The sequence below is a fragment of the Lagenorhynchus albirostris genome, chromosome 3, assembly GCF_949774975.1.
Source record: "Lagenorhynchus albirostris chromosome 3, mLagAlb1.1, whole genome shotgun sequence".
NCBI lineage: Eukaryota > Metazoa > Chordata > Mammalia > Artiodactyla > Delphinidae > Lagenorhynchus > Lagenorhynchus albirostris.
In genome coordinates this window covers 117,336,360-117,359,495 of record NC_083097.1, presented here as the reverse complement: position 1 = coordinate 117,359,495, position 23,136 = coordinate 117,336,360, and the positions used below count along the sequence as shown (strand labels likewise).

Below are 23,136 nucleotides of genomic sequence, written 5' to 3'. Positions count from 1 at the left end.
GTTGCTAGGTAGGGAGCTATGCTCCAGAGCCCTCAGAAACACGCAGGAAGGAGGCAGCTCAGGCAAGGTGGACAGCACCCTGGATTAGGTATCAAAAGCCATGGGTTCAAATTGCCGCTCCACGATTCCGCTTACTAGTCTTTTCTACTGCAGCGTTTGGGTGACAGTGACTTGTAGTTTCTTCATCTGTAAAATGGATATAGTAGCTACCTCCCAGAGGCATTGTTATCCATTCAACTAAATTTATTTATTATGTACAATAAATCAGACATGGTGCTAGGAATTAGGGTATAGGGTTATGAAGAATACTTGGACAGGTACCCTGCCCTCAAAGAGTTACGGTGTAGAAAAAGACAAGTAAATGCATAAATACAATATTGTTTTAAGGAATAAACAAGGTAGAGAAACTCTGACATCTTTATGGCATTAAACTCTCTAGAGAGTGTGTGCAGAGGTTAAGAGCACAAGAGCCTTGCTTCAGATCCTGGCCCCAACATTTACTAGACAGATGTGTGACCTTACTTAACCCTAGGTGTCTCAGTTTCCTAAGCATTAAAATGGGTATAAGAATAGACTTATCTCTGTGGGTGGTTATACAGATTAAAGGAGTTAATACATGTAAAGTGTTTAGAACAATACTTGGCTTGAGTGCACAAAACATGGTTTAAGTGCTCAATGCAGGTGAGCTATTACTGTTATTATTCACAAGTAAATTCTCTCCTTTCGATGCTCCAGTATTCTCAACCCTGAGGGCTAAGTCCCTTGAAGATGGTGTCACTGAGTTTAAGTGACAGAGAGGTGGGGGTTAGAGGGAGTGTATAACAAGTGCAGTCAACCCCAGATAAGAGAGCGCCAATCTGATATGTTCATACCCTATAACCAATAATCCCACTTCTGAAAATTTATTCTATATAATACTAGGAGTGCAAAATATATATGTATAAGAATGTGGGGACTTCCTGGTGATCCAGTGGGTAAGACTCCATGCTCCCAATGCAGGGGGCCCGGGATCAATCCCTGGTTGGGGAACTAGGTCTCGCATGCACACCGCAACTAAGAGATTCCTCATGCCGCAACTAAAGATCCCGCTTGCCGCAACAAAGACCAGGCACAGCCTAAATAAATATTTAAATAATAAAGAAAAAAGAATGCGTAAGTTGTTTAAAAAACGAATAGGGACTTCCCTGGTGGTCCAGTGGTTAAGAATCTGCCTTCCAATGCAGGGAACGTGGGGTCGATCTCTGGTCAGGGAACAAAGATCCCACATGCAGCGGGGAAACTAAACCTGCCTGTCACAATTAGAGAGCCCGCACACCGCAACTACTGAGACCGTGTGCCGCCTCTCAACTAGAGAGAGGCCCGCGTGCCACAAGGAAGAGCCTGCGCGCCACAACGAAAGATCCTGCGTGCCGCAACTAAGGCCTGATGCAGCCAAACAAATATTTTTTAAAAACCATATATACCAATGGGAAACTGGATAAATAACATAATACAGACATACAACACTGTATGCCCTTATTAAAGAAGAATGAGGCAGGTCTATATGTAGTGACTTGGAAAGGTATTTGTTAAAAAATAAAAACAAGCTATATACTAATATGCATGATATTATCCCATTTTGCTTTTTGAAAGCCTACATATTTTTAATAGACATAGAAAAAACATTCATACATCAATTACATAATTAAAAATTAATTTGAAAAATATTTGGAAGAGTGAACCCTGGTGTAAACTCTGGACTCTGGGTGACAGTGATGTATCAGCATAGATTCATCAACTGTAACAAATGCATGCTCTGGTGCTGGTTAACAATAGTGGTGGAGCCTGGGCAGGTGTGAGGACAGGAGCTTACGGGAACTCTCTGTACTTTCCACTCAATTTTGCTATGAACCGAAAACTGCTCTAAAGAAATAAACTTTATGAATTAAAAAATATATTTGAAGCATACAGACAAAACTGTTAATGGTGGTTGCCTCACTAAAGGGGAGTGGAATGGAGGAAAACTTGAATATTTTCACATAAATGATGCTGTACTGTTTAATATTTACATCAACAATGTAACTGCGTATTATTTTATAATACAGTACTTTAAACTTTACAGTACAAAAAATCTGGGGGATACACACTAAGCTCTTGGTAGTGGATGACTGAAGTAAGGGAGTAAGGTGCTACCCATTTTTTAAATTAATTAATTACGGGCTTCCCTGGTGGCGCAGTTGTTGAGAGTCCGCCTGCCGATGCAGGGGACACGGGTTCGTGCCCCGGTCCGGGAGGATCCCACATGCCGCGGAGCGGCTGGGTCCGTGAGCCATGGCCGCTGAGCCCGCGCGTCCGGAGCCTGTGCTACACAATGGGAGAGGCCACAACAGTCAGAGGCACGCATACCACAAAAACAACAACAACAAAAAAAAAACTAGCTCAAAAACTAGCTGAGGCAAAATGTCACTGCCCCAGGTAGCCTGCACCCAGGACCAGCTATGTAATTTGCAGGGTCCACTACAAAATGAAAATGGGGGGCCCCTTGTAAAAAATGATTAAGAACTTCAAGGCGGTGAGTGCATAGTATTAAACCAAACGGCATTTTCCAAGTGCCAGGCCCCATGCAGCAGCCTTGCCTGGACCCCAGAGCCCACGTCCGGGCTCCTCCTTCAGTACCGCAACCTGACAGTGACTCTTCACAGTGGTCTCACCCTGCCTGTCCCACGTGAAACTGGGTGAGGCATCACCATGTCACTCAGTGAGAGCACTGCGTCTGGTTTTCGTTAGGTTTTCACATTTTCTCTTCTCTGTCTTCCCCCCCACCCCGTACTTTGTCACAATCTGCTCTTCTTAAGATTTAGCAGCAATCCCAGGCTCTCCGGTGCTGTGTCCCTTTGCAGCCTTGAGCAACCATTTCTAGACAAACCGTGATATCTCTGCACTAAGGGTGTAAAACGGAGGTGCTATCAGAATACTGCAGGGAGGAGGGCAGGAGAACGAGTGTCGTCGGGGAGAACCCTCTCCACCACCACCACCCTACGACTCTGTGCACCCTAAGACCATTCCATTTCATCTAGCAAAGACGTTGTGAATCCTATATACTGTGTGCCAGGTATTGTGCTAAGTGCCAGGTGCGTTAAACTGAGAAAATAGTAACGTGAGCTAAGCATTGTGCTAAGCATTTCACAGGTGTCATCTCACTTAATCCTTACAGCAGCCTTCAGTCTTTCCTTTTATACACATTAATAAATCTGAGGCACAGTGATGAAGCTGTACCACAGGGAGCTCAGGCACTGTGCAATGCCACGCTACCTCCCTTAAAAAGCTAACACAGGCAAAATTTAAACAAGTCTTCCCTTCACGCTCCACATTTTCTTAGACACGATCAAACCAAGTCCAGCAGAGTTACCTAAGAACATTTCCAAGGCCACGCCTTTTTACACTATTATTCATCACCCTCTTGGTCCCACATTTCTAGACACTCAACATTTCTAATCCCTGATTTAGGTGGAGGAAAACACTAGGTTGATAGCTTATGAATTTGTCTTGACACATTACAGGATGATTTTTGCAGATTCAGTAGAGCTAAGGAGGCTCAATAGAGGCTCCTTTCTTAAAAACAAACAAACAAACCTGGTGGCTCTCCACTGCCAGCAACTGAATGAAAGTTCTAATTCTTTAGCAGGATTGTTAAAGCCCAACAAAATCTGACACCAGTCCAGCTTTCTGATCTCATTTCCCAACAGTCCTCCACCTTACCCCACCCATCAAATGCACTCATTCTGTTCACCCAGAATATGCCTTCTGGGTTTAAGGCTCACACACGCGCATGTATTGTTCCCTTTGTCTGGAACTCTCTTTCTTCCCACATTCTATGTACCATCCTTCAATACCCAGTATTGAATGCCACATACTCTTTGATCTGGTCCCCTAAATTCCGAATTCCATCTTCTGGGCTCCCACAATATCTAACATTCATGGTTGCTAAGGGAGGGTTTGAGCCCTGTGAAAACAATTAAAGAGGTCCTTATCAGGAAAGATGAACCAGCTGACCATATTTACATGGGGTTTGCATGGATTACAACATAGATAGACTCTGGGTCCCATTCCAGACCGGCAAGCTTCCTTATTGGACCTGCCTATACATGGCACTATTACGGTCCTGACACTGTAATATTTCCACCTTATTTCTTTACATTTCTGTCTCCCCCACTAGATGATGACAGGACTGTGTTATATTTAGTATCGTATTCGCATCACCTAGAACAAAGACTGGCTATAAGTAGGTACTTAACAAATGTTTGTTTAATGACTATAGGAAGTTCCAACCAAATTCTACACTGAAGCCAAGCCAAGGAGAGTACCCTTGGACGGGATAGTCTAATACTTTGTGTGTGTGTGTGTGTGTGTGTGTGTGTGTGCGCATGTGTGAGAGAGAGAGAGAGAGAGAGAGAGGGAGAGGGAAGGAGGGAGGAAGAGAGAGGATATGAATGAATGAAGGGGTATTTTAAAAGAGAATGCTTCTAGTGGTGGTGGTTAATGGTAAAGTTCTAGGGACCTGCCTGTTAGGTGAGTTTTGTGATGATCTTCCTAGTGCCCTTCAAATCACAACCATTTAGAAGGCTAGTATCTGGGCTTCCCTGGTGGCGCAGTGGTTGAGAGTCCACCTGCCGATGCAGGGGACACGGATTCGTGCCCCAGTCCAGGAAGATCCCACATGCCGCGGAGCGGCTGGGCCCGTGAGCCATGGCCGCTGAGCCTGCACGTCCAGAGCCTGTGCTCCGCAACGGGAGAGGCCACAACAGTGAGAGGCCTGCGAACCACAAAAAAAAAAAAAATAGAAGGCTAGTATCTTGGAGGCAAGGTTGTGACCCTGAGTGAGAAAAGACCAAGGAAACTAATTTATATCTCTAAGTGCCCAGAATTAGAGAGAGCACACTGAAAAGCTCATCTTCCCTACAGAAATTTCCCCAAGGCAGGTATTTAGAATCAATTTATACTTGGTCCAACAAAGGGAAATTGACATGACACTGATCATTGACTAAACACAACCCCACTGGCTGCAGATTGAGGGACAGCAGTCAGATCAACATCTTAGTGACACAAGGAGCCTCTAGGGGATGCTGGCCTCCAAGGAGAACCTTCCATGGGTCTCATGGCTAGTCACTGTCAGAGGCAAGAGGGTGATTTAGTCTCCAGTCAGAGCTGCTGAGAGTGCTGAGATGCTCCAGGCTTTGGAAATGCTTAGCCTGTTAGGATCTCAAGGAGGTAGCTAGTGTGAGAATAGGTTTGTTATGCAAAATGCTCCTAAAAAACAAACAAATCCTGAATGCATGTGTATCCACAGAATTGGCCTACAACCACCCTGCCCCTGACACAGGAGGCATCCCTGAGGAAAAGTGAGATTTAGAAATAGTGACTGACTTTTTTGCTAGCTACCATGCCCTTTATTCATTTATTTATTTTATCTTAAAATATTTAATTTTTTGGTTACGCCGCGTGGCATGTGGGATCTTAGTTCCGCGACCAGGGATTAAACCCACCCCCCACCCCCCCACCCCTGCATTTGAAGCATGGAGTCCTAACCACTGGACTGCCAGGGAATTCCCTGGATTGTGTTTCCTGACTGCGCCAAATTAGCATCAACAGTTACTGTTCTTTCATGACATACCTCTTACCTAATTAATTCTCTTTCTCTGCTCTAGCTCAGCCAATCGAACCAGGACAGTTCCCCTTCCTCACTAAGGGAGAGGTCTGCCATTCTTGATTTTCTTCCCTTGCATTGCTAGAGGCCCTGTGGTATTCTTCCCTTGCATTGCTAGAGGCCCTGTGGTATTCTCCAGAACTTCTTTACCAACAATAAGCCTGATTCTGAACTTTGATTTCCTCAGGTGGCCCCATGCATCGATTCCTAATTAGCTAAGGTCTGGAGAGAAAGCGGGTGATGGATATGTCTCCAGCAAACTTCTGGCAATTAATAGCTTTTAAAAGGCTTTTAAAGTCTAGTCCACACTGACTACACCCTCTTCAGGGTCCTAATATGTACCTTATTTTACCTTCGTCTCTACTGAAATTTACACACAGACACACACAGCCACTGCTGCCTGCACATAAATGACTCTGAGGTAGGCAGGATAATGGTGCCCCAGAGATGCCCAGGTCCTAGGAACTCCTGAAACCTGTGAATATGTTATGTTACATGGTAAAAAAAAGACTTTGCAGATGTGATTAAATTAAGGATCTTGTGCTAGAGTGATTATCCTGGATTATCTAGGTGGGCCCAATGTAATCGCAAGGGTCCTTACGAGGGAAAGAGGGAGGCAGGGGAGTCAGAGTGAGATTAGCAGATGCTACGTAGCTGGCTTTGAAGATGGAGCAAGGAGCCACTAAGCCCAGAAATGAAGGCAGCCTGAGAGCTGGAAGACAAGGAAAAAGGTCCTCCCCTAGAGCCTCCAGAAGGAATGCAGCCCTTCCAACACATTGATTTTTTTTTTTTTTTTTGGCTGCTTTTTGGGTGGGTCTTCGTTGCTGCACGTGGGCTTTCTCTAGTTGCAGTGAGCGGGGGCTACTCTTCGTTGTGCTGTGCAGGCTCCTCACTGCGGTGGCTTCTCTTGTAGCAGAGCTCAGGCTCTAGGCACGCGGGCCTCAGCAATTGTGGCTCGCAGGCCCTAGAGCGCAGGCTCAGTAGTTGTGGCACACGGGCGCGGTATGTGGGATCTTCCCGGACCAGGGCTCGAACCCGTGTCCCCCTCATTGGCAGGCGGATTCTTAACCACTGTGCCACCAGGGAAGCCCCAACATGCTGATTTTTAACCCAGAGAAACCCATTTTGGACTTCTGGTTTCCAGAACTATAAGGTAATAAATTTGTATTGTTTTCAATCACCCAGTTCGTGGTCATTCATTATGGCAGCCCTAGAAACGAATACAGATTTTGGTATCTGGAAGTGGAGTGTTGCTGTTACAAATAAGTAAAAATGTAAAAGTGGCTTTGGAATTGGGCAGTGGGCAGAGACTGGAGGGCTTTGAGGAGCATGAAGAAATTGCCTGGATTACCTTGAAAAGACTGTTAGTAGAAATATGGATATTAATGACTCTGACAGAGAGGACTCAGAAGTGAGGAGTATGGTAGAGAAAACATATATTGTCTTGGGGAATACCTAACTTGTCATGAACAGACTGTTGTAGAAATATGGACATTAAAGGTGCTGCCAGGGAGGGCTCAGATGGAAATGAGGAACAGGTTATTGGAAATTGAAGGAAAGTGGATCCTTGTTACATAGTGGCAGGAACCTACCTACATTTTAGCCAGCAGTAAAACCCATTTTGTACTTCTGACCTCTAGAACTGTAACATAATAAATCTGTATTGCTTTAAGTCACAAGGTTTGCAGAAACTGATTACAGCAGGAATGGGAAAATACTATAGACCCCTACAGTCGGCCTGGAACTCAGACAGTGAATAGTCTTCTCCTAGTTACCCAACTATTCGCTTCACCTGGCAAGTGGGACAAAGTAGTGTATTATTTAAATGCATAGAGTTCAGCAGCAGGCAGACATGGGTTCAAATATAGCCTCAGCCATTGCTATTCCCTGATGAGTTCAACAAATATTTATTAAGCACCATCATGTACTAGACAGCTGCCTCAACACTGGGAATATAATAGTGAGTAAAAAACACCAACTAGATGTAAGGAAGGATGACTGTAAGGAAGTCATTTAATTCCTGGGAGCCTCAATTTTCCTAATCTAGAACATGGGAATAATAATCACTTCTCTCTTGTTTAAGGACGTAATACATGTAAAGTCCTTATCACAGTTCTCCATAAATAACAGCTATTATATAGTCTTCCTTTCTCTTGTTCTAAAATACTATTTCTACAACCCAGGGGGGCAACAGCACAGGATTCAAAAACTTTGAAACTTCAACGACAAAGACCCTCCAACTGACACACACACCTCCCTACTAATAGGCATTAGCTGAGAGAAGGGAACTTCTGCTAACTTCTAATATTCCTTGCTCATCATCACACACAGAGCCAGCCTCACAGGCTCAAGGGCATCCATCTCAGGGCTGTTTACACATCTGGTGATGCCCTTCTCCCCCCAGAACTCTGACATGGAGCTTGGTGTGCATCTAACATAAGTCATTTACACTGGCTGAAGCTTCTAGCTTTGTCACAGACCTTTGGGTGACACCAGGTGACTATGGAAACAGACATATGACATATGTGTGCTTGGGTAAGACAGTATCTATGACGCAGAGTCAAAGAAAATAAGAGAGGTGACTTGGGGAATGTCACCTCACTACTCAGCTTGGCCCACGATGTCACCTAGAGCAACAGCTCTGGACACGGGATTGGGCCAATGTTGGAAGTAAACCCAAGTTGGCAGGCTTTCTTGGACCATCAACAACAAACTTGTCTGTTCAGACTTTTTGTACAGGACAGGCTTTCCTTCTTTTTAAAGTCTGTTTGGTTGTTTTTCACATGCAATCGCAGCTAGAATCGGGAGGCTTAGGGTACTCTGCTTGGGATTCAGCAGCCCAGGGACACGACTCTAGCAACAATAAACTTCCCATCATTCCTGTTGTCTTGTGGATGCAAATTTGGTTCCTGAAAGTTACCTTTTCACACCCTAACCTTCTGTAGTTAACCTCTTGAGTCTGACTTCTACAAAGCTCTCCATTTCCTATTTTAAAACTATGCAAAAACATCCTTTTTTCCCCTTTATTTCCTTTGGTACTGCCATCCTCAGGACTGCCTTCTCCCATCCTTCACCTAGCCCACTGCCTTGGAGTTAGACCTTTCCAGGCAGCGTACTGCTGGGGAAGCTCTTGGTCTCACTGAGATGAGAGTGGAACAGTATCCATCTCTTCTCCCTGTCCTTTCTATAACTGTGGGTAACAAGCTCCAAGTGCTGAGGCAGAGAGAGGCTCCTCTCCAACCTACAGGCTCATTTCCAGGCCTCCTGGCACTGACTGAGCTCTCTTATGACCCTCCCCTAGAGGCCCCTAGTCTCCAGCCAGTGCTTGACCTGAATATGTTTCTCCAGGTTAGGCAATGACCTTCTCAACTGCAAAGCTAACTGCCTCTGAGAAAAAGAACTTTTCGAGTTCTTTTGGAATCTGGACTGAGTTGCTCTGAAAATATTTGTCATTAAAGATCCTTGCTGTTGCTGGGGACCAGCTCTCGTTTCTAGTTTACTAGAATCAGTGAGGCTGAGAGCAACGCCTGCTGGAGCTGCAAAGCTTAAAGGCATTACAAGTTATCACTACCCCTCTGCCCTCAAACCAGGCCATAAATAGATCTTTCTTGTCCAAGCACCTCCCAGGGAGGCGCTCCAAGCCCACCAATTCTATACAATCCAAGCACTCTTTCCCAGAGAATGAACTGCTGACCCTCACCCGCCACTCCACTTCCCCACAAAGCTCTCAAACATACAGGTGGCCTGTCGTCTTTGAGCCAAGTCAGGTAGCAGAGTTGGTGACACACACACACACACACACACACACCCTTCCTTGGTCCTTGAGACCCTAGGATCTCCCCAACAGAAACTTGAATTTCCCTTTCGATAAGGGGCTTAAAAATTCAGCTACAGTACAGCCACTATGGAGAACAGTATGGAGGTTCCTTAAAAAACTACAAATAGAACTACCATATGACCCAGCAATCCCACTACTGGGCATATACCCTGAGAAAACCATAATTCAAAAGGAGTCATGTACCAAAATGTTCATTGCAGCTCTATTTAAAACAGCCCGGAGATGGAAACAACCTAAGTGCCCATTATCGGATGAATGGATAAGGAAGATGTGGCACATATATACAATGGAATATTACTCAGCCATAAAAAGAAATGAAATTGAGCTATTTGTAATGAGGTGGATAGACCTAGAGTCTGTCATACAGAGTGAAGTAAGTCAGAAAGAGAGACAAATACCATATGCTAACACATATATGTGGAATTTAAGGGAAAAAAATGTCATGAAGAACCTAGGGGTAAGACAGGAATAAAGACACAGACCTACTAGAGAACGGACTTGAGGATATGGGGAGGGGGAAGGGTAAGCTGTGACAAAGCGAGAGAGAGGCATGGACATATATACACTACCAAACGTAAGGTAGATAGCTAGTGGGAAGCAGCCGCATTGCACAGGGAGATCAGCTCGGTGCTTTGTGTCCACCTAGAGGGGTGGGATAGGGAGGGTGGGAGGGAGGGAGATGCAAGAGGGAAGAGATATGGGGATATATGTATATGTATAGCTGATTCACTTTGTTATAAAGCAGAAACTAACACACCATTGTAAAGCAATTATACCCCAATAAAGATGTTAAAAAAAAAAAGAAGAAGAAAATCTATTCCAGCATTTTGGAATAAAATTTTGTTCCCCCACCCCCCAAAAAAAATTCAGCTACAAAGGATGGTGTGTAGAGAAAGCTAGAAGGGAGGGTTATTCAGAAACTCTCCTGTCCCAAGCAACACTCAAACAAAAGAAGAATGAAGTGTATTATTTTCCTAAGACATACGCAGAAGTTGTTTCTCATGATGAAGTTTGCAGGGGCCAAACTGTACTGCTCCAGTGGCTCATTAGATGGATCAATGATAACCAAAGGGACTGTAATGAGTCTCCATTTCCTGACCCTGCATTAGCTGCTTCTCTGCATCTGTGGGATTTGAAGGAAACTGCAGCCTAAGAGAACAGCTCCTGCCCCTCCTCTCTCCTCACTACACTCTCCTCTCCAAAATGTATGCCCAGGAGCACACGTCTGAGTGCACAAGGGATTCGATTTTCAGGAGGCACATGATCTGTTGTGGGTCTCTGACATAGAAGAAATTCTTTTACTATGTATCACGGCCCCAATCCTGTATCCTGCCCAGGGCTACCGAACCTGGAAGAATGGGTGTAGGAAAAATGAGAGAGGTGCAGGGAATACAGGGCGGAGGGAAAGAAATATCTCAGAATCTATTTATTCAACAGAAATTTGATTTCAGGAAAAGCAGGAATTCTTCATTCTAGTTTTTTATTTACATGACCATTAAAAATAGAGGTGCAGAGTGTTCTCCTAAGAAGGGGTTGAAGAAAGTCACGGATGGAGCCAGCAGAGACTTAAACTTCCTGGTTTCTCCTGGGTAGAGAATTCTAATTCCCCTTCTCACACCACCTCCCTCCCTCCCTCCCTCCAGGCCAGGTCAGAACACACAAGATAAGCTACATAGAGAACTCCAACAGACATGATGAGCTCCACGCCCCCCCGAAGGTAAAAGTGTATCTTACACAAGGACTTACTTTCCTCAGCTACTAGACACAACTAAGGCAAGCTGGCACTCCTGGGCTGTGAGATGCAAGGTGAGAGTGGAGGATACTGACGGGAGGGAGCTGCTCCACCCACATAGATCGCAGATCTTATTTTTTTTTTCCTGAGAAAGATATGCACACATCTCCCAGGACTATCGTTGCCATGACAACAGCAGAAGTTGAGGGTGAGCAGGTTAGTGGAACAGCATGCTTTCTAAATTCTCAAACAAGGCCTGAGGCTGCAGTCACTCATGATGTGGAAAAATTCATGTTGACGGTACTCCTATACGGATTCCCCCAAATTTAAGGATCATGGCTTCTTTCTGGGGGAGAATCAGAGATGGAGTCTCCATGGAGCCCCTCCGTGGGGAGGTGATTTAGTCAGGGAGGTAGGAATCCCTAAGACAAATAAGAGCATGAATCTCCCTATAAAACTAGGGCACATAAACTGTCCGTCTTCCACAGAGTAAAGAGATGCAGCAAACCAGGGCAAAAACAATCCCCCGAGGACACAAAAAGGCGCTTTTAAAAAAATCTGCTCTATAATAAAGCCTTCCCACAGAGACTACTCAGAACAACTCAGACCTAAATTCTGAAGCTGAAGGATAGACTCATACCTTGAAAAATCATAAAAATAACTACCATTTACTAAACAGTGTTCTCCAGGCTGTGTGTATTATCTCATTTAATTCTTGCCAACAACGCTGTAAGGTAGACACTACTACTATCTCCATTTTACAGAGAAAGAAACTGGGACTCAGAAAAGTTATGTAATGGTCCCAGGAACATACAATTGCTGGGCTTCCTGTAAGAATCATAAACAGATGGCTTCCCTGCATGGTTTCTGAGCCTCCAAAGGTATCAGACAATCTCAGAAATATTTACTCTCAACTCTATAACCTTAGGGTTCATCAGGATCACTTGGAGGCCTCCTTAAAGCACAGATGGCCAGGCCCCAGCCCGAGAATTGCAGATTTGATACGTATTGTCAGTGTGGCTCTGGGAACCATACCTTGAGAACCCCTGTGCAGTCACTCTAAACTAAGCTTCTCTATACAGATGAACCTGTTTGCAAGCCAGAAATAGAGACACAGACGTAGAAAACAAACGTATGGACACCAAGGGGGGAAATCGGGGGTGGGCTGAATTGGGAGATTGGGACTGACATATATACACTAACTAATATGTATAAAATGGATAACTAATGAGAACCTGCTGTATGGCACAAGGAACTCTACTTCACTGTACAGTAGAAACTAACACAACATTGTAAAACAACTATACCCCCATAAAAAAAAGAGACAGAGATAATGCAGGCAACAACACAGAAGAATGAAAGCCCCCCCAAAAAATAAAACAAAAATATAAACTAAGCTTCTCTAAGGAAACCTCATGGCCTTAGTTGCCTCACCTACCTAATTAACCTTTCACACTTCAGCCCCAGATCCTCTGGGGTGTTCCTTGAAAAGCTATAATGTTATCTTTGGCAGTGTTGTGCATTTCGGAATTCCTCCACTGTTGAATTCTTTGGCTGAGCTCTGAGCTCTTTTGAATTCTGAGCTCTTCTGAAAATAGCGAATATCTCTCACTCTAAAATTAATTTACTGCTGCCTTAGGTAAGTCCTGAGATCCCATGAGGTGTAGAAAGAGGAGCCTGGAAGGACCAGTCAAGATAGCAAAGCAGCCAGGGGCCCTGAAGCCAGACTAGCTCTCTTGAAGGCAGGGACAGTCTTTCTATAACCTCTTGGGATTCTCTCTAGGAACTGTCACAAGAGGACACTCATTAAACCCTGTTCAGAGCTTGCACACTGAGAACGTTAAAAGAGTTGTAAGTACGAATGACTGGCCCTTTAATGCCCTCAGCCCCCCAACACACTCCTCCATCTGAAGGATGACTGTGTGCTGTGCACTCCCTACTCAGCTCCTTTTCTTTCCCTGTTCAGTCTCACTGAGCTGCTGAGGAAATAAGAAGCCTGTGGTCCAGGTCTGCTCACACAGAGTCAAGGCTGGAGAAAGTGGCCAACAATTGGGATTAACAGACTTAATGCCCGACTTGTTTATCCTGCAGGAAACATCACCTGGTGATGTCCCCATTGATCCCTTCAGAGCGTGGCATCTTAGCCTAGGCTTCTGTGGACTGTGAAAATGAATGAACAGTGTGGGGACAAAGCCAAAGAATTCATCAGTAGGGAAAAACAACTACAAAGAACACATGTGAGGGGGGATCGGTCACAGCAGGCCTCTCTCTATTTCCATGGCTGCCACTGTTGCAGGTGTTGGTGTCAGAAGGTGCTGGTTCCTGAGAAGGTCTCAGACACAAGTGAAAAGAGACTCAGGCGCCACTAGGAAGCCTTTTGGAAGCAACTGCACTTTCGTCATGAAACACTAAGGGCAACAGAATCAGTGAAAGGCAGGCTCTACTTGGGAATGAAAGCAACCAAATTTTTTTCCTTTTTCTCAGGCAGAACTGATAAATTCTCCTCATGCCATCTCCAGGAGGGTGGCTGGGGGTGACGGGACTGTACAGATGTCAGGATGACCCAGACAACCTTAGAGGGTCTGTATCTGGGTTCAGAAATGAGAACTACTGAATTCTCACTAAGATGCTACCAGCGAAGGCCACCACACAGACTGCATGAAACGAAAGTATCCCAGAAAAAAAGGAATAAGAAGATTAGACATTTGGGACTTCCCTGGTGGTCCGGTGGTTAAGAATCCACCTTCCAATGCAGGGGACGCAGGTTTGATCCCTGGTTGGGGAACTAAGATCCCACATGCTGCAGGGCAACTGAGCCTGCACACCATAACTACTGAGCCCGCACACCACAACTATCAAGCCCATGCACTCTAGAGCCCGTGAGCCACGACTAGAGAGCCCGCAGGCTGCAACTACTGAGCCTGCGTGCTCTGGAGCCCATGTGCCACAACTAGAGAGCCCGCGTGCTGCAACTACTAAGCCCATGTGCTCTGGAGCCTGAGTGCCACAACTAGAGAGAAGCTTGTGTGACACGATGAAAAGCCTGCACAACGCAACGAAAAATTCCACATGCCACAACTAAGACCTGATGCAGCCAAATAAATAATTTTTAAAAAATTAGACATTTATTAATACTATATGTCAAGCACTATATTCAGCTCTTTCTTCTTTAGTTATCATGGAAACCAGATAAGATAGGTGTTATAATTATACCCAATTTACAGATGGGGTAATTAAGAAAACATGAATTTAAGCAATTTGCTTATGCTCACCCAGCAAGTAAGTTTGAAGTTGGAATTCAATTCAGATCTGATTCTAAACCATAATCTTCATCTTTATGCCATATTCCCTCCAAACATTGCAGAACATAATTTGAGTCCTAAAACTCTAAAGTACCAAAAGTACAGAGCAGAACACAGAGGAACATCTCTCTTAATGTCCTATCACTGGTGCAGAGGTATGCTGAAAAGTATGGTTAGGTCACCCATAGAGTAACTGGAAGATATAAGCTCTGTCCAGCTCAGTCCACGAAAACTGTGACTCATGACTCAACAGCCAGGTATAGTACTGGAGAGAAGGGATTATACAAGAGGAGTTAGGACATTTGGGAAGTGGAGCGATGGCGACTCCTTCCCTCTCTTCTGTCAGGAAGATGGGTTCCTCCCTCCTACACTGTTGGTGGGAATGTAAATTGGTGCAGCCATTACGGAAAACAGCATGGTGGTTCCTCAAAAAAACTATAAATACAGTCACCATATGATCCAGCAATCCCGCTCCTGGGCATATATCCGAACAAAACTACAATTCAAAAAGATACATGCACCCCTATATGTTCACAGCAGCACTGTTTACAATAGCCAAGACATGGAAGCAACCTAAATGTCCATTGACAGATGAATGGATAAAGAAGATGTGGTAAATATACACAATGGAATATCACTCAGCTATAATAATGCCACTTGCAGCAACATGGATGAACCTAGGAATTACCATACTAAGTGAAGTAAGTCAGAAAGAGAAAGACAAATATCATATGATATCACTTATGTGTGGAATCTAAAATGCAACACAAATGAACCCATCCACGAAACAGATATAGACTCATAGACAAAGAGAACAGACCTGTGGTTGCCAAGGGGGAGTGGGAGTGGGGGAGGGAAGGATTGGACGTTTGGGATTAGCAGATGCAAACTATTATATAGAGAATGGATACACAACAAGGTCCTACTGTGTAGCACAGGGAACTGTATTCAATGTCCTATGATAAACCAGAATGGAAAAGAATATAAAAAAGAATAGGTGTATATATGTATATATACACACACATATATCTGAATCACTTTGCTGTACAGCAAAAACTAACACAACATTGTAAATCAATTATACTTCAATAAAATAAATTTTTTTAAAAAGATGTGTTCTTAACATTCTTTTGAATTTGAAGGAGAGTCCTGGGCCAGATGCAGATAAAAATAATCAGTAAACAGTTCCTATTTCCCACGGGCCTAGGAATATACACCAACCAGCAACACTGATGAAAGGGAGAATGTATTCAAAGTTAATTTTGGGCTCACCAGCCTGACCTACAAAGTCTCTATAAGAACAAGAAAAAACCCTGAAATGGAGGCAGGGTAGGAGGGCATGATTTCATGGGGCTGCTAGGATTGAGTAGTTCTCACCTTTCAGATGCCTCCCATCCTGCAGCACTTGGTAGTCTAAAACCACTTCCTCCTCCATCGCTCCTTCACACCATCACTGGCATTAGGGCTGCAGATTTGTCAATGAACTATTTTATGTTTTTCCCCTTGCCATCTGGCAATATTAGCTCTCTAATGAATTGCTTTAACTTGAGCATTTGTTTTTTTTAACAAATGTGACTTTTAGTTGAATTATACAATATTCATAAATAGCAAATGCTGGCTGATTAGAATCAACGAAAACCCTTAGAGCTGCCAGTGAAAATGGGCCCTTAGCTGCACATGTTACTTGCATAGCCTAATCACTTGAAAGGCACCAGCTTATTTTTGGAAAGAACTTTTTACACATACGCTTATGTAATCTGTTATGTATGCATATATGTATGCATTTGGATTTGGGTGGATTCTTGCAAGCCAGCCATGCTATGAATATAAGAGCTAGATACACTTGGATTTGGAACTAGACACACTTGGGTTTGAATCCTACCTCTGCCACTTACAAACTATGTGAACTTGGGTATGTTTCTTAATCTCTCTGTGTCTCTAGCTCCTCACATGTAAAATAGAGATAATAAATCCCTTGCAAGACTGTCTCAAGGAATAAATGAGATCACACAGGCACAGTGTCTGGGTACATTGTGGCTCAATTATTAGTAATTATTACCATCATCATCATGTTCTATTAATAGAGGATTATGGTAGACAACATTTGCAGTCTCTATAATCCTTCCTTTCTGATAACTGCCACAGGGATGGGCCTCCAAAGCCATATTTGTATTATATGACACTGCTTCAGTGATTGGGCAAGAATAAGGAAAATCAGGAAATATGAGTTTAGGCAACTTTTTTATGCTCACCCAGCCATTGGGTTCTTGATTTAATCTGGCAGATTCTCTTTCTTGGAAGTTTGGATTAGGAATCAGTTCCCATTGGTCCTCTGAACTAAGAAACCGCAAGACTGGTCATGTTTGGCATTGTGCATGTCAAGGCAATAAAATTCAGTCTGCAGAATGATGTACATGTCAGGGAAGGAGGAGGCCTGACTGTGACTTGAAGTCAACCAGAATGGTGCCCTGGTTCTGACAACTTTTCCACTTCCATGAGAAACTCCATTTCATCGACCTATCTGTTAATCAATCTATCAGTCTCCCTTCTGCTTACTACTTTGAGTGGATTTCCATCACCTTTAACCAAAAGATCTTTGCTAACAGTGTCATCTCCGTGCATGACGCCACCAGATCTTGCCTGTTGTAGTTCGGACAGCCTAAGCATTTGAAATGTACCCAGTTATTTCAGAAAATAACTTTACACACACACACACACACACACACCCTTATGTTATCTGTTTTCAACTGCTGAAGTACATTAAGTGGAAAATCAAAATACTCCTGCATAATCATGTAAGCAAGGAAGTCACACATGTAAGAAAAAGAAGTAAGAATAAAAAGAGAGCCACTGACATTCCTGGTCTTACAAAAACAGGTCATCTCATGGCTTTCCAGAATCCAAGCAAGAAGGGAGAGACCCTGGGTCTTTACCTGGTGTCGCACTGGATACTGTTGGCCACTGCTGATCAGGCCCTCCTGGACCAGCTCGTAGAATGCCAGCCTCTTCCAGGTGCACAGAACTGAGTAAACACATAGACCCAAATAATAGTTAGACCATAAATGCCTTTCCAGCTCTCCTTCCACCCTCAGAAAGTGCTCACATCTCTGGAGGCAGGGCTGCAGCTAACACTTTTTACTCATGCTTGAACTGAAGCAATTACCACTGAGCAGTCACCTTACATCAACTGTAAAAGCATTGCTGACTTACTTGTCTGCTACACCATGCAGGCGATAAACATGTTTTATCTTTATAGCAATTTTGGTTTTCAGTAATGCTGTGTGGTGTTCATTAAATCTAACAGGAAGCCCATCAGAAGGCTAATGACATTTTATCGTCTTAATGCCAAAGCAGATGAGGAGAGCTTGTTCTCAAAAGCCCCAAGCCTCTTTTGCTAGATCTCTTATTTCTGGGTTCTCATAGGAAAGAGGAAAGCACGAACATTATTTGCTGGTAACTGTAGTATTATTCCAGTTTGGCCCAATTAATTCTTAACTTTATTTTCTGTTTTACTCTTTCTGTATCTTTTCCTCATAGATAACCCACCCTACATTTCCTGGGACTAGAGGAAGTTTATCACCAGCACTCATGGATCCCAGTTCAGAAGAGATTAATTCATCATGAAATATTGCAGAGAGTGAGACATGAACTGGGAGATCCTTAGAAGCAAGTAGAGATAGAACGTAAATTGTTCAAGGGCAGAGAGAACATCATATTCTTTATGTATGTGTAATGTTAGCAGATATGAGACCCTCAATATTTTCTGGATGAAGAAAGGAACAAATGGGACTCTAAGAGTAAATATCACCCAAGAAAACCGTCACCAAAATAAGAGGACTCTTTGAAATTAGGCATTGGTTCATCTCGGAAGTTAAGTTACTAAAGTAAAACTTAGAGTACTACTGCCTGAAGGGGTCATGTGACTCAACAGAGCAGGAAAACTTGAAATATTGTGGGGGAAGGTCATCTCTAAGTTCAATATTCTCTTACTCTTTTTTTTTTTTTTTGGCCGTGCCAGAAGGCTTATGGGATCTTAGTTCCCGGACCAGGGATTGAACCCGCACCCTTGTCAGTGAAAGCACAGAGTCCTAACCACTGGACCGCCAGGGAATTCCCAATATCCTCTTACTCTTTGACTTCAAACAACACATCTAGTGGAAATTCACTCATTAAGCTCTGCCCTACTGCTGTTCTTTCCTTCATCTACACCCAAGAATCTTCTCTTTTTTCCAAATATTAATATCCTTCGGGTGTTGGTGGATTCTACCAGCAAATTGTATGGGTTCAATTAGATTCACTCTGAAGATGGAACTACCCTAGGAACCAGCTCAGCTCAAAGCAGAATTTTCAAACAGAACAGGCACATGATATCTGAGGCTAGAAAGGCCACGAAGCCAAGCGTATGTGTGAAAAAGATGAGTGTTGTTTAAGTTCACCACTTTAACATATGTTCCATGTAGTACACTGTGAGGAATAAATAACATTTAGTTTTAATTTTTATTTCATTTCTTATCCTGCTTGAATCTCATAATATCTTAATTGAATCCTGAATAGAAACACATGTGGCTTCTTTTTTTTTATTTGAAAATGGAATAAGGAACTGATATAGTTTAGTATTTTATGTTAATATAGTTTTAAAGGTGCATCTTATAGCTTTGGTACTTTTCAAGTAAAGCACTAATTCAACTGGGACAAAACAAGTTGGTATTGTAAACCACATTTTTTCCTATCATATAGTCCACCACAATAGCTTAGATGCAGGCAAAAGCATAAGCTGGTTTCTAACAAATAGAAAGAATCTTTCTGTAACCTAGTATTCTGGCATCTGCATAAGTGTTTCTGGCCTAAAGTTATGACCAGATTCCAATGTGATGTCTCACCAAGCCAACTACTGATCTTCAGTTTTCACTGATTGCTTCTCGTTCAGAAAGAGCACCCATTATAATGATTTCTGCTCAATTTGCAATGTAATGTTTGGGAATATGTTGATTTATTTTGATTTAATGTGTTTTTAACAGGCTAAAACTAATTTTTCATTAACTCAATACATACTCTGTAAGCTCTCTCTTTAGAAATTGATCAAGGTTTGGTGACGATCTACTCAAGAGTTGCCCAGATACTTTGAGGGGCTTAAGTCTGGAGTTTATTTCTTCTTTAAAACTAAGTTATTTTGGTGGTAGTGAACACTAGTTGCTTGGCTCTCTCCATTTGGTTTCCCAAAGACACTCACAAACAATGAATCTTTTATTTGGCCCGGTGGCATGAATACTAGATCAGGTCTGGGAATAATGGTAGTTAATCAATTACTGTCAAAGAGACAAAATAGAGAAGGCAAAATTATATTTAATCTGAGTTTTAAAGTAATGTTATTGCTCTAGGTTAATTTAAAAGTAAGCTAGATTTGGTCTCCAGATATTCAATAAAAGCCCTTCACATGGCTCATCCTCTGAAGAGCTCTTGCCACTGAGGGCAGGCAATAAGATAGCAACAAGATGGAAAAGATAAGGAGACTCTAATAGGGGTGAACATGAACAACAATTACTGTAGGTAACAGGATATAACAGTCAATGTGTGATGGAAAACCAAGGTAGACAACAAGTGCATATATATTACACAATGTACTCAAGTCTGAAAGCATCAGTATTCATTATAATTTTAAGGGAAGGACAGAAAGTACAGATGGGGAAGGGATGAAAGAAGTTGAAGCTACTTCCTTATAGAAATTTTAATGAGCGAAAGTAAACAGTCGCCTGTATCTGTGATTTTACAGGAGATTCTTATTTGCCGGCACTTGATAAGCATTTGGCACTGACCACTTCCAATGTTTCAAGGAATAGACACGGAGACATATAAACAACTGCATTCCCCTGGCAAAGTATCTAAGCTTCTCAGTTTTGACAGCTGCTTCCGGCCTATGAAGACAGTTTATCTGAGTCAAACAATTGCAGTAACTTCTGAGTGAAATGAGGAGGGAAAGCCATACCTGTGCATTCCTGCTCTCAGGGAGGCAGAGTAACGCCAGTCAGGGTTGGGTTGTCGGGGCTGCAAAATCACAAAGGGAGTTTTTGTTAATATGGCAAAAACGATGATCTCCTAGTGACGATGTTCACCGATGAGTTGTTTCTTAAATATTTCCATGTAGCTATTAAAAGTATGGAAGAAGCCATTTCATATGCATCTCTGAGATGATGTTCACATATATATAGCACTTCAGGAGAAAATTAAATTAGCTCATCAGGGTCCTTGCACAGATTAAATACCATGGAAAACTGGGTTTAATGATGCTGTGAGGACCGGCTTTGGCTTTGCCTTGCTCAAAACAGGTCTATGTATTAAGATACACACTACTATATATGAAGTACATAAACAAGGGCTTACTATATAACACAAAGGAACTCTATTCAATATCTTGTAACAACCTACTATGGAAAAGAATCTGAAAAAGAATATATATAACTGAATCTCTGTACCCCTGAAACCAACACAATATTGTAAATCAACTATACTTCAATTAAAAAACAAAACAAAACAGGTCTATGTTCCTAAAGCAGCACTAGTGGAAGGACAGTCTATTCTGAAACAGGAAAAGCTTTCATTGTTTTTGCCCTCAAATGCCCCTTTAAGGGAACATCCCCAATTTGGTATTCTAGCTATAACAGGGAACACAGCTACACAAATTCTGCTGTTCTGGCTGGACTGCAGAGCACTGCAATCTGCTGCTGACTTTGCAGACTGCAGCATGTTTGACTCTGGGCGGATGTGCCCAGTCATAATGCCAGCAACTGATAACAACCTCTTCTGCTGATTGAAGAGGAATACAAGGGAGAGGAAAACAAACCACCGCGGGGTTTGACCTTGTTGTGCTGCATAATCCTTTTCATAAAATTGTACTTGTTTCCTGCTCCTCTGAGGGCTTTGCCTTCTTATTCAATTACTGTTTGCTAAGCTCTGTTTAACAGGGAGCAGCTGAAACCTAAGAAGAACCTGACTTGCACCACCTATGTGTTGGAAAGATGCATTGCCCTGTGTCTTCAAACTCAATTCAAAGTGGAGGGGACACCGAGGGAAATGTGGGCACCTAGAGACTGTTCTGGAAGTTATGTGCAGAGTAGAAGCTACTCAGGAATCACTGGGGACAAAATCAATCACCATCACTATCTTGTTATCAATTAGCAAAAATGTTATTATGAAAAACCCATGACAGATGTTCCTCTCGATGTGTTTTCATGGGCAGAAATTAAAGTGGTCCTGTCACTGAATATTGAGGCCCATTTGAATGGAAAGATGAAGAGATGGAGGTTGTATTCTGCATTTTCCTCTGGACTATAATTATCATATTTGGTAGACACAAGGCCACAGTAATGCCAATTACTGTAATGCCAATTGACATTTCAAAATGTCAATAAGTTTGTTCCTGTCATTCTTATAGTTCATTCAAGGGATGCACAGTATTTCATAAACATACTTCTTCACAAGATCCAGAGAAGAAGTGATCAGCATCTCAACTTCCAGACAGACTTTGGGATGGTTAGATGATATGCAACAATTTAGCCGAGTCAAGGCCCAGAAAAAGCTACAACTCTACGATACTTTACCTCAAATGTCCCCATACACTAACTGCTCTCTCCGGTCCCTTCCATTCTGTTGGCAAGATATGAACATACAAGCTGCTTCATCCTTGGTTCTCAAATTCACAAAATGCTATTGATGTTCCTCATAAAGTACCATAAAACTATCTACAGATGAAATGAAGGGGCTCCCATTTTCTGTCAGGGGTAGTAGAGGGAGCAAAAGAGAAAGTATTTGCAAACCATTTGGTAAACCTGAAAATATGACTGAAATACTTTTTATTAATCATATCATCACCAGCTTTCCCCTGACCATCAGCAGCATTGGTGTCAGCTTGTTAGCTGTAAGAACCCTCCTTCAAGAAAGACTCTGACGTCTGTTGAGCAATGCTGCCAATTTTTCTATGACTGGGTAACATCCATGATGAAAATTGCTGCAACTTGATCTGGTGAATGAAATCACCAACTCTATTTTGCAGAAAGGCACAGTTCTAGCAGGACTGACCAGGAAACTCAGTCCATTACATAATCTCACTTCCTCAACGACACGTAATTTGTCATGCTGCTATTTTCTATAATAGTCCCTCAGCAACAAGATGCTTCTGAGATTTATTTGCCAAAATCATAGTTATGAGACACCTTATGGCAGTGAGATCAGGCAGGGAAAAGGTAAGGAAGAAAGTAATTAATATGTTTTATGTAGCCACACAATACTAGGCAATGGAATAAGCACTTTATACATATTACTGCATTTATCCTAACACCTTTGTTAGACCATAAACTTTATGAAAGGGATTATATTTTGTTTACAAAACATACTGATATTCTCAAATATTCATAATACATAGCTATAGCTTCAGAAGCTAGCAGGGTTCAGGTATTTGATAGGTTTTTTAAAGGGTTTCGAATAAATTAACTACCATGCAAGGGTAATACTATCGTACTTAAATTACAAAAATTAGAAATCTGGAACTTTAGAGAGATTAGATTACCTGCCTGATAGGTAGGTTTGC

The 23,136-nt window shown here is 42.6% G+C and overlaps 1 protein-coding gene across 3 annotated transcripts in view; it reads right to left on the bottom strand.

The window, feature by feature from the left end:
• The window catches only part of LOC132517141 (protocadherin alpha-C2), a 105,874-nt gene that overhangs the window by 12,295 nt on the left and 70,443 nt on the right, over positions 1-23,136 (bottom strand). For all 3 annotated transcript variants that reach the window (XM_060143788.1, XM_060143787.1, XM_060143789.1), the window contains 2 exons: positions 20,539-20,597; positions 17,489-17,577 (listed from right to left, as the gene is read on the bottom strand). In XM_060143788.1, the coding sequence (XP_059999771.1) occupies positions 17,489-17,577; positions 20,539-20,597 (148 nt within the window). The remainder of the gene's footprint in view (positions 1-17,488; positions 17,578-20,538; positions 20,598-23,136) is intronic.